The 12,027-nt window shown below is 32.6% G+C and overlaps 1 protein-coding gene across 3 annotated transcripts; it reads left to right on the top strand.

The window, feature by feature from the left end:
• The first annotated feature begins 8,833 nt into the window (after nt 1-8,833).
• LOC105056200 (uncharacterized) lies at nt 8,834-11,516 on the top strand. Of its 3 annotated transcripts, none has more exons than XM_010938313.4 (2): nt 8,834-9,217; nt 9,961-11,516. In XM_010938313.4, exon 2 carries the CDS (start codon nt 9,986-9,988, stop codon nt 11,276-11,278), a length of 1,293 nt encoding a protein of 430 aa, XP_010936615.1. In that variant the 5' UTR covers nt 8,834-9,217; nt 9,961-9,985; the 3' UTR covers nt 11,279-11,516. The 3 variants fall into 3 exon arrangements, with proteins under 3 accessions (XP_010936615.1, XP_010936616.1, XP_073103637.1); XM_010938314.4 differs by lacking the exon at nt 8,834-9,217 and adding an exon at nt 9,419-9,842; XM_073247536.1 differs by lacking the exon at nt 8,834-9,217 and adding an exon at nt 9,419-9,859.
• Nucleotides 11,517-12,027: the final 511 nt, after the last annotated feature.

The following is a 12,027-nucleotide window of genomic DNA, read 5'->3' as shown; positions in this document are numbered from 1 at the left end:
TCAGTTCTCCATGGGAGCAGATAGAAGAGGTCTGAGTTCTTAAGAAGAAATTAATGGTGATTGGGGGTCTAGTATGAGATGGGATGGAGTTTGAGATGGATTGTAGAGGTCTGACAAATGCTATATAAAGCAGGAGAATGTTTAGATGGGGTCAGAGTTGCTTGAAGCTTTATGAGAGAGATAGATTTAGTTCGTATAGAATCCATTTAAAAGAAAAAGCATGCAAAGTCTTCACTTACTTGGAGGGTCCTGAGAAGTTTGGATTTTATAGGTGAGAGTGGATATCTATCATTTGAGAGGATGAATGTCCTTTTTTCCCCTTGAGGGCCATTGGAGGCGCGCTTGAGTTGTTAGGAGATAACAACTTGCATGTTCCAAAGTTGTTGGGATTATAGATCTCAACGAGTGGAGGAGTGGTTAGACATTTGTTGTCTTATGGATGAAAAAATTCAAAATTTCTTTGGCACAATCATAGAAGTACATATGGCAATTGTTTACTGATCATGCTGACATTCTTCAACATAGACATATTTGAGGTTGTTACTGGATCGTCAGTGCCATGGTGGAGAAAGCACTTTGGATATATCAAATTTTATCATAGTTGAGCTAAAAATTTTCAAACTAAGAAGGAGCAAGCCTTTTGTTAACTTTTATCATTACTCGGATCAAAATAAGACTATAATTAGAACCTATCTTAGAAAGATGCGATACAATTTTCTTAGGATACCGATTGATCCAATAGCAACCAGTAACTAGAGCACAATCTTATTTCTCCTAAACTCTTACTTTTCTTTGTATATTATTGCATCAAGTGAAGAGCAACCTAGAATAATCCAAATCTATCAATTCATTAGCAGCAATGAAATCTTGAATATCTTTTATCTCCTTTGTAACTCTTAAAGCCTTATCTCCCTTCTTCTCTGAAGAATTGAGAATAATTTTTTATAATCCTCTACCAGGATGATTGGAGAGCCCATTGCCACCACTGTGGAGGCCAAATTCTATAGATCTTTTCTCTGTTTAGTATTTGTCCTAGTATATATAACCTTCACATATGGGTTATATATAAAACAATTATAAAAACTAAATTTACTAGGAACTTTGTATTTGACTAGGTCATAATCACTTTAGCGGCAAAAATGAGCCTAGACACGGCAACTTATCCCACAACCAAATTGGTTGTCGGATGGATGCTGCAACTCCATTAACATTGTCCACTATGCCTTGATTCCCAAACTCTAAAATGATCTCACATACTTACCTCCTCTCCTGGCAATCTCTCACCCCCTCTTGCCTCCCTTTTCTCTTTTGAACTTTCAATGACCTTGTGCTCTAGGCAACCTCATTTCCCTCTCTTCTTCTATTCTTTCCTAAATCTGTCCTCCTTAGGATTCTCGGACTTTGATCTAGGACTTTAGGGATCCTTCCGCACCCTCTTCTCTAGCCTCCTCTCTTCTCTCCTCAATTGCTAATGCCCTTATCAATACATACTATAAATGTCTCATGAATGTAATATAGGGTGTAGCCAGTAGGTACTATAACTAGCTAGACCATACTAAGTCTTGCAAGAGCTATTGGATTTGTGAGCCAAAACTTCAATAAGCAAATATTTGATTTATTTCCATCCCATAAATGAGCATAAAAGAGAACAAGATTGAAAGATTTTCACCAATTTTTCTAATGAACCTTTTATTCGGGATAATTTTGTTGAGTCCTATTTCAAATTATCATTCTATATTGATTTAATGCTCGAATTAGGGTTAAGGAAAGAATTGCATCCTATAAATATAACATTATATTTATAAGAGGTAGCCTTATAACATATTAATAAATTTTTTTTGAGAGAATTTTCTTTACAAAATGAAATATTCTTCAATGTAGTTTACTTCTATTTATGAGTTACTCTTTGAAGTACAATCTCAACGATCAAATCAATCCTTCTTCCATTTCTTACTATATCACTCATCCTCTTCCTTACATACTAGGCTTTTGTGCTAGATGCCTAAGAGATGCCATATTATAAAATGCCTTCCTTAGCACCTTTGCTGATTTTGATTCCAACATGTTTCTGCGTACAAGCTATTTAATGAAATGCTTGAGAGAAATATGGTCTTATCAAATACCATGATTATTAGTTATGCCAATGCTGAATATCTTACCTTGGCAAGAGATGTTTGTAATAAAATGCCTAACTAGATTATTGTCTTTTGGAGGATCATAGTGTTGGAATACCATAAGGTTAGTTTGATAGATGCCACATGATCATGTGTTCGATAGACGCCACTCAATCCTTATTTGATAGAAAAAAAATTTTGTCTCATGGATGGTGATGGTTGCCTAGGTTCTTATAGTATATGCTATTTCATATGATACAAAAGAGCCTTGAGCCAAATGGGATTATCATGGTTGATATCATTTTAATTAATGCTAGGGTTGAGAACAAATCAAATACTATCTGAATCTATCAGTTTCTGTACCTGATTTTTTGAATCAGATTCAAATAAAAGTCCTTGTATCTAAGGGCATGAGTTGAATGTGCCACCATGATCGGTGTCATTCTTTTGCTACTAGGGCTAATATTTTTTGACCATATTTCTATATTTGTATAAATCTTTTTCTTAAGCTATTTTAATAACAAATAATCCATAATTCTTATTATTTCTGCTGCAACTAAATAATGACAATAATATTTAATATAGAAAATTTTGATTCTTTTCATAGTATATATTTTATTTAAATAATTTTTAATTTATATATATATATTTTTAATTTAAAATTTGATCAGATAGGTGGCCTAGATTCTTGATCAGATTGATGAACTATAATGATTACATCTTAGATCATTACTTTATAATTATATGTCGCCTACAGCTTTCATACTAGATTTCGATTCCATCCTTTACGATTATATTATTTATCTTATTTTTTTTATTGAACTCAATTCATAATCTGATTTATATCTAAATAATATCCAATTTATAACTTTATTTTTTAAAATAGATATTGGAAATGCTTAATATTTGTTTTTTATCTATATTCATTTAGAATAAATATAAATATCAATTTTGGTATTCATTTGATATCCATATTCATTGAAAATGTATCGATACAAATTTTTGATCCATGTTTGATCCATTTTCAGCTATAACTATTGCCAGCTAAAAAATGATCTTAAGATATATAAAATATTATTGATAATTATTTTATTTTGATGTTTATTTATTTGTATTATAATAATATATTTAGATTAGAAACAAGCATGGATTGGGTGGATGTTTACCAACCTATTAAAAGGGTAATCACATCTATTTTAGATAATTGGACCAAATAGGGTTTGTATACTTGTAATTCTCATTTGCAGCTCTCCAGAAAAGGAAGTTGAGTTGCGACAATTATAATTTATGTACCCAAACTATCAAGATTGAGGTGCGTGCAACTACAATTGCTACAATTTCACTCATATGCAATTTATATGATAATATATTTCTAGTTGTAATGAACCAAATAACCTTATTATTAATTAGACTACTAGACAAGCTGTTAAATCATTATGAATTTAAACATATGCATTTAAGTCCAGCCTCTGACTCATGGTTACCTATTGAAAACCATAAAATAAATCGAAGCAATTGTGATTACATGAAGAAGTTAGCTTCTCCTTCACTTGATTATGGCATTGTCGAGAAATTATGATATATAGATGTTATGCTTACCATGTGAGATAGTGACATACTTTTCCATCTTTCTTTTTTTTCTTATTAATAAATATTTCATTAATTATGATTTATTTTTGATTATTTATACAGTCGCTCTTTCATAGTTGCCCTGAAAATAATCACTTATTAATGACAAAACAGGAGTCCTTTACCAAAATAAATTTTTAAAAAAAATTATTTACAAAAATAATATAGATTTTAACTTATTTACCAAACTAATGCAAATCCTATAAAATGCCATTTCAAATGGTATTTTATAGTATCCACGTTACCATCCCTTTTTCATATGGACGATGAAAAAAAAAATTAAACTCACCATTTCAAATGGCATTTTTAAAAACATCATTTCAAATAATGAGTTTAATTATTTATTTCTCAAAAAAAAAAAAAATAAAAGTTATAATTTTAAATTTTTTAAAAAATAAAAATTTTGATTTTGATTCAAATAAAAAATATCATTTCAAATTAGTATCCCCATTTCAAATTATTTTTTAAAAAAAAATATCTGAAAAAAGAAAAAAATTGGTGTAAAAAAATAAAAAATACCATAAAAAAAGAAAAAAGGAAAAATAATTGAAAAAAATAAAAATTATAATTCTAAATTTTAAGAAAAATAAAAATTTTAATTTTATTTCAAATAAAAATCATCATTTCAAATTACAATCCTCTTTTAAAATTAAATTTTTTAAAAAAAATCTCAAAAAAATATCTAAAAAAATTAAAAAAATAAAAAAAGCCATAAAAAAGGAAAAAAATAAGAAATAAATGAAAAAAAATAAAAATTATAATTTTGAATTTAAAAAAATAAAAATTTTAATTTTAATTCAAATAAAAAATATCATTTCAAATTATTTTCTCCATTTCAAATTAATTTTTTTAAAAAAAATATCTCAAAAATAAATATATTAAAAAAATTAAAAAATACCATAAAAAATAAATAAAAAATGGAAAAAAATAAAAATTATAATTTTAAATTTAAAAAAATAAAAATTTTAATTTTAATTCAAATAAAAAACATCATTTCAAATTACTTTTTCCATTTCAAATTATTTTTTTAAAAAAAATATCTTAAAAAATAAAAAAATAAAAAAAGCCATAAAAAAGTGAAAAAATGAAAAAAAAATGGAAAAAAATAAAAATTATAATTTTAAATTTAAAAAAATAAAAATTTTAATTGTAATTTAAATAAAAAATATCATTTCAAATTACTTTCTCCATTTCAAATTAATTTTTTTATAAAAATATCCCAAAAAATATCTTAAAAAATTAAAAAAATAAAAAATACCATAAAAAAGGAAAAAAAGAGAAATAAATGTGAAAAAAAAATAAAAATTGTAATTTTAAATTTAAAAAAATAAAAATTTTAATCATAATTTAAATAAAAAATATCATTTCAAATTACTTTTCACATTTCAAATTAATTTTTTAAAAAATATTTCAAACAAAGGAAAAAATACCTAAACAAAATACCATAAAAATAGAAAAAAAGGGGTAAAAATAGGAAAAGTAATTTTTTATGATATTTTTTATTTTTTAAATTTTTAAGATACTTTTTTGAGATATTTTTTTAAAAAAATTAATTTAAAATGGGGAAAGTAATTTGAAATGTTATTTTTTATTTGAATTAAAATTAAAATTTTTATTTTTTTAAGTTTAAAATTATAATTTTTATTTTTTTTTCATTTATTTCTCATTTTTTTATGATTTTTTTATTTTTTGAATTTTTTAAGATATTTTTTTGAGATATTTTTAAAAAAAATTAATTTTAAAAGAAGATTGTAATCTGAAATGATGATTTTTATTTGAATTAAAATTAAAATTTTTATTTTCTTAAAATTTAGAATTACAATTTTTATTTTTTTCAATTCTTTTCTCTTTTTTCTTTTTTTTATGATATTTTTTTATTTTTTTTACACCAATTTTTTTCTTTTTTTCAGATATTTTTTAAAAAAAATAATTTGAAACGGGGATACTAATTTGAAATAATGATTTTTATTTGAATTAAAATTAAAATTTTTATTTTTTAAAAATTTAAAATTATAATTTTTATTTTTTTCTATTTTTTTTGAGAAATAAATAATTAAACTCACTATTTGAATGACGTTTTTGAAAACGCCATTTAAATTGGTATTTTTAAAATCGCCATTTGAAATGATGAGTTTATTTATTTATTTTTTTCGTCGTGAAAAAGAGGTGGAAAAGGGGTGGTGACGTGGACACTATAAAATATTATTTTAAATGACGTTTTATAAGATTTATATTAATTTGATAAATAAATTAAAATTTATATTATTTTTATAAATAAATTTTTTTTTTAAAATTATTTTGATAAAAAACTAGACAAAACAGATAGCATCTATTATACTAATAGATATGCATATTTAATAATAGACAAATTTCTAAACCCGCTGCTCTTAAGTCAACCCCAAGCCTCTCTTTCAGGTTTACTTGAAAAAAAGGGAAAGGTCATTCATCTGTCTAGATGACTGTGATGTTCGCCGTCTGTTTCTCTCAATGATGTATGTGCTTACCTAAGCCCTTGGAGCACACTGGTCAATCCTCATGAAGTCTCCCTGCTAGTTTGACTTCGTTAAGTCTTGAGTCTAGATTCTCTTTGATTTTTAATTAAATGGCAACTTTGAATTTAGGAATTACATGCTCCTCAATCAATGGAGTGGATGATGCCTAGATCCACTATGTCTGAGTTACTTAAGATGTCCACTAAATCAAACCATGCATATATTTCTACAAGGCTAGTCAAAATCATCATGGATATCATCAACCTGCTGATGTTCCAACTCTTTTTAAGTGATGAAAGTTACACGTTAACATATGTGGGTATATATTAGGTTTGGCTGCATGATCCAAACTATAGTTTCAGGTCGGGTATTTAATTTAAGAGGGCTGGTGCATGTAGCCTATGATATATACCTGAAAAAGTCGTAATCCAGCTTTTTTGGTGTGACTAATAGTTAGTTTATGCCTTTCAGACCTAAATGTCATCCTCAGTCCTTCACCACCAACCAAGTTTTCGCTCTTCTTGTGCATTACAAATAGCATTCTTCTTAATTTCATGACGTGAGATCAATTTTGGTCTGAATTTTTCAGAGCACAATTGACCATCTTAGCTATTTTGGATAGGAGCTATTGTTGTCCTTGGTTTAGATTAACGAGTTCACATCCCTTTATTGACTTGGGTTAAGAACAGTTCAGGATTCACAATGCAAACCAGATACTTAGGCTTTTATTGCCAAGAAGGACTCATTTGGATTTAGTCCTATGTTGGATATGGCATCCTTGAATAATTTTAATGCGGACCAGAAATTTCTCCATATTTCTTGGTTGCTAGCAATTTGCCAAAGGGAAATGAGGTTGATAGCACAGAGTTTTGCTGTTCATTACATCATTCAATTGTAATTAATTTTTGATGTCGAGGGTAAACGATGTCTCACTCATGGTGGCTTGGACCATCAGCCAAACTTAAAGGCCCAAGGGATATCTTAACTAATGTCTGGCAACCACTCAACCACCCCTTTTTAACTCCTCTCTAGGCTTTCACTTGTTACATCTACTCTATCAACATCAAGGTCAATGGGTAGGGTTTCTTTAATAAGATATCTTTCAAGCTGATGGTCCCTACAAGCCATCCTAAATACCAATTCCGTTCAATTAATCAAGCTTTTTTTTTTTCTATTATGTTTGTTGGTGAAAACCTATATAATTACATTTCTGATGATATATGTCATTAGCTACTGTTTCACATGTGTGACATTATAAACGTAACTATGCACCTTAGTTACCTAAGCTTCATCTAACCTATGTGATGAAGCATAGCTCGTTGTGATGAGCTGTGCAACTTGGGAGGCTAATGGTGCCACAGATTGGGTTGCTGCATGTAGCTAACTATACAGCATCAATTCTTTGGGACTCTACCACATTGGTCCCGGGACCACTGTAGGATTTATTGTACTCTGATGAGTCGGGCTATATTATAGAAATGTGGTGTAACATCGCCGTCTCACCAAAAAAAAAAAAAAAAAGCACAAGTAATGGTCATCAAATTTTCTGTTCACAGCCAACAAGAGCAAGAGGAAAGTCGCAAACCTTATGAGAGACGCATATGGTGCTTCCAAAATTCCACAAAATGGAACAAATACTCTACTTCCTATTTACCTTAGAAAACACGAGTACCATCAACATTGCCAATAAAAAATGTTATGAGATGTCTGTTTCATTAATGTTATGCCTGCCTGGCGCCTCCTCAACAAGCCTTATGTAAAAATTGTGGTGGAAGTCTTCAGGTGTCCCTTTATGACATGACTTGCTGAGCTTTTTGTGTGCATGAAACTGATGCCCATAACATTACTCTTATTAATTACATATCCTTGAAATCTTAAGAAAACTTGGATTTAATCAATCAAATAATGAATTGAATATATACATGCAAATGATACTTGGGCCCAGCCGGTTGTACATTCGAATGCACGTAAGTTAAAGAATGAAGGAAGCCATGCCCCAAACTCATGATATTATCTTCTTTGCCTCTCGAATGTAACTACAATGCAAACAAGTCAAGCTAAATTGACAGCCAACCCCCATCCATGGGCGATGACAGCTTTTGCTTATCCATGACCACGACCAAGAGCAAGGTCTACCATTGATGACACCAAATTCTTCCAAAAGCCGCCGTGTCCTTCTGGCTTTTCCATGAGACATCTCCATGGGGAGCTAGCTATCTTGGACTCTTCTTTGGACATATTGAAAGGTAAAATAAACAATCCAAGAGTCTCTATGGTGGGCATTTTGCACCGTAAAATACTATACGGTGCTCGATAACCATTACCAAAAAGATGGGTGGTGATCAAATAAGTTACGTCATGTATAATAGATAAAGCTGTTATATTTTTATAGCCATCCACCTTAATGGTTATCGACTGCTGTACAGCATTTTATCGTATAAATAGTGGATGATAGGTGATACTTTACCCAAATACTCGAAGTTATCTTTGGGTTATTTACACCAAGTATTTTGGTTTATTGAGCTAAAATACAGAGAAGGGTCTGCTTGAAATCCATCTAGAAGTGCAAGTGGGGGAATAAAAAGATAAACAAGATACACCAAAAACTCGCATTACACAGTGTGAAAGGGTTTTAGGTCCCACTCCAAAAGCACGGGCAGCCCTCAATCCGGATTAATCCTCCAAATTGTTTACTACTTTCTTCCTCTTTCGAGATCTTTGATGGCCTCGAGTCACGAGATGGCCTTTAAAAAGATAGAAAGGCTCAAATTTTCAAGATTTATTCTGAAATCTCTTGACTTTTGAGGAAAAGAGAAGGGGCTGGTTCAGCCTTTCAGATCTTCCTTTGTCGCTCCCCAACCCTTTTTTTTTGTTATATCTTTTGGCCTTCTCGGAGGATGGGGCTTTGCTAGTCCTTTCTCTGTTCTTTTCCCGTGTTTCGCTCCTCGGATTGTGGTGGTGGTGGTCTCTTCTCGGCAAAAGGTGAGGCTTTTATCGGGGTTTGTTGCCGCGTGGTGTTGCTTTTCGATTTGCTTCGTCGAGATAAATTGAAAAAAAAAAAAAATCTCTTTTTTAAGGGTGTCTGTGTTCTGGTTGATTTGGCCCGAGATCTTTGTTTTTGTTTTTTTTTTTTTTTCCCTCCCTTCTTTCGGGTTTTTAGGTTTTGGTTTTGACGGAGGGGGGTAGGGGTGGTGACGGGAAGGATTTTAGTTTGGGGTTTTGGAATTTGAGCTCGTGTCTGGGAAGTTAGGGTTTTTTGGACTTTGGGTTCCGGGACCTCCTGCGAGGCATCAAAATTTGATTTTGGCCACGGAAATTTGGTGTTTTTGAGGAATTTGAAACCTAGGAGTGCTGGATGTTGGGGATTTTATACCAAAAAAAATCCCAAGCGGAGAGCTTCTCGAGTTGGGCTGCTAAAAAAACTGGATTTCTGGCCCTTTATCTAAGCTAGGGTTTCGAAATAACTCAGTCGCAAATTAGGTGGGTTAAATCAGCAACATCAGTGTTTCTAGACAAATTCCAATTTTGGAGCTAAGAGATTTTGCAAATTTTACTGCTTCTATGATTCAAATGTGCTGCTGATTTTACTTCTCCAATCTTAGATAAGGTTGAGCAACTCTGCTGGTATTAGCTCTTGCAGTTTCTTTTATATATGCTCTCAGCACCCAGATCTTTAATATCCATCTATAGTCTAAAATTAAGCTTCGTTTGATTCAATTCTGCAGGAATAACAGTTCCTTGATTCAATTCATGGAGTCCTCTCAACCCTTCTCACCATCCTCCAAATCAACTGCTGCCAAGGCCGTGCTCGAGAAGCCTAGACCTGAACCTGTCAACCAGAAGTCTACCAGCTTCGCCGGCGAAGTCAACCCTCAGCAGCCTGCACCGCCTGCGGCGAACCCTGAAGGATTCATTGGCCGTCTTGAGGTCTTCATTCACCAGGCGCGTGACATCCACAACATCTGCATCTACCAGAAGCAAGATGTTTATGCCAAGATCTGCCTCACCAGCCACCCTGAAACAACTGTCTCGACCAAGACAATCAATGGTGGAGGGAGGAACCCGGTCTTCAATGAGAATCTGCAGCTCAATGTCCGAACCATCGAATCCACTCTCAAATGTGAGGTCTGGATGCTGAGTAGGGTGAAGAATTATCTTGAGGACCAGCTGTTGGGTATTGCTCTGGTGCCCCTCTCAGAGGTTGTCGTCGCCAATGGGAAGTTGGAGAAGGAATTCTCCCTCTCTTCTACCGATCTTTTCCACTCACCGGCCGGTTTTGTTCAATTATCTCTCTCCTACATTGGTTCTTCGCCGGAGGTTATGGCCATTCCAGCTCCCACGGCCTCTGTGATTCCGGATGTTTCCTTGCCAGATTCGGAGAAGGATGATGCAATCCCTTGCGAGTATGAGAAAATCGAGTTCCCTGACTTGAAGATTGTGAATGAAAATCAGCTGATGGTTTCTGAGTATTTTGGGATCCCGTGCACCAATTTGGATGCTCAGAGCTCAGAGAGCTTGATTACTTCGGCGAATGGCAACTGCCCAGATGGTGATGCAGGGGTCCGTGTTGTTGAGAGTTTCTCAACTGACAATAGTCTTGATTCTGCTGGAGCTTTGAAAAATGACACTCCTGTAAGCAGTGTCTCAACAACTGAGTCTCTTGTGGTGCTTCCTACCTCCTCTCAGTCTGTCTCTGATCCATCAGCAGCCACATCATCTCTGAGCCAGAAAGAGAAGAGTGCAGAGGTTACAGAAGGTGAGGCTGATTCAACTTCTGGTGGGCAGTCGGACAGTGCATTTGTGAAGCCTATTATCAGCATAAACATGGAGCCAGAGCAGACTGTTGATCAAAAGGACATTGTTGATTTATATATGAAAAGCATGCAGCAGTTCACGGAGTCATTGGCCAAAATGAAACTTCCGATGGATATCGAGAGTAGCAGCCCCACCACTGAAAATGCTAATGCTGGTTCTGAGAAAAATTTGCCAGCAGCCAAAGGGACTGGCCCTAGAGTTTTCTATGGAAGTAGAGCGTTCTTCTGAAGTAATTCCACTGGAGGATATACAGGTGACTCTAGAGTTGGCACTTGTGGTGGTCAGTTAATTCTAAGTAGTGAAAAATGAGCATCCTTTTGTATGCTGTTTATGTTTATCAGAAGATGAAAGATAACTTGTACTCACTACAAACTTGCTGTTGTTACTACTTCTACATGTGTACTCACTACAACTTGCTGTTGTTACTACTTTTAGATGTATGTGATATGCTTGCTTTCCTTTCCCATCTGTATGGAGCTGTCATAAGGTTCTCAGATAATTCTTCTCTTGGTGCTTTTTGTCATCGATTACAATCTTTATTTGGGAATTGAATGGCATATGTTTGCATGATGGCAATCGTCTGCATGATGTAGTGAATAATCTGAGTGCATTGTAAGTATTTAACCTTAAGTATAAATGGAAAGAAGTTAATGGATGTGTTATTCTTGGAAACTGGAAGTCTTGAATCCTATGCTTCTCTTGTTCAGTAATGATATCAAGCAGACTTTCTCAGTGATGTGCTTTAGATGGATTTGATCTATCTTAATTTGGATTGTATGCAATAGCTAATTTAGTGGGGCATGTATGTTTTGCTTATATTTTTTGAAATTATTGATTTAAAATCTAAAAAACATGACTGTCTTGTTGTCAAGACATTGATAAGATCTCCAGTTCCTGGTCCTAAGTCATATCTGAATGTCATCGAAAAGGCTAGAAATCAACCGAACCATCAACATTGCTTTTTTATGAGTTTCGAT

This window comes from Elaeis guineensis, chromosome 13 (assembly GCF_000442705.2).
Source record: "Elaeis guineensis isolate ETL-2024a chromosome 13, EG11, whole genome shotgun sequence".
NCBI classification, from domain to species: Eukaryota; Viridiplantae; Streptophyta; class Magnoliopsida; order Arecales; family Arecaceae; genus Elaeis; species Elaeis guineensis.
Note: the sequence above shows the minus strand (reverse complement) of the source record. Positions and strands in the feature narration are given on the sequence as shown.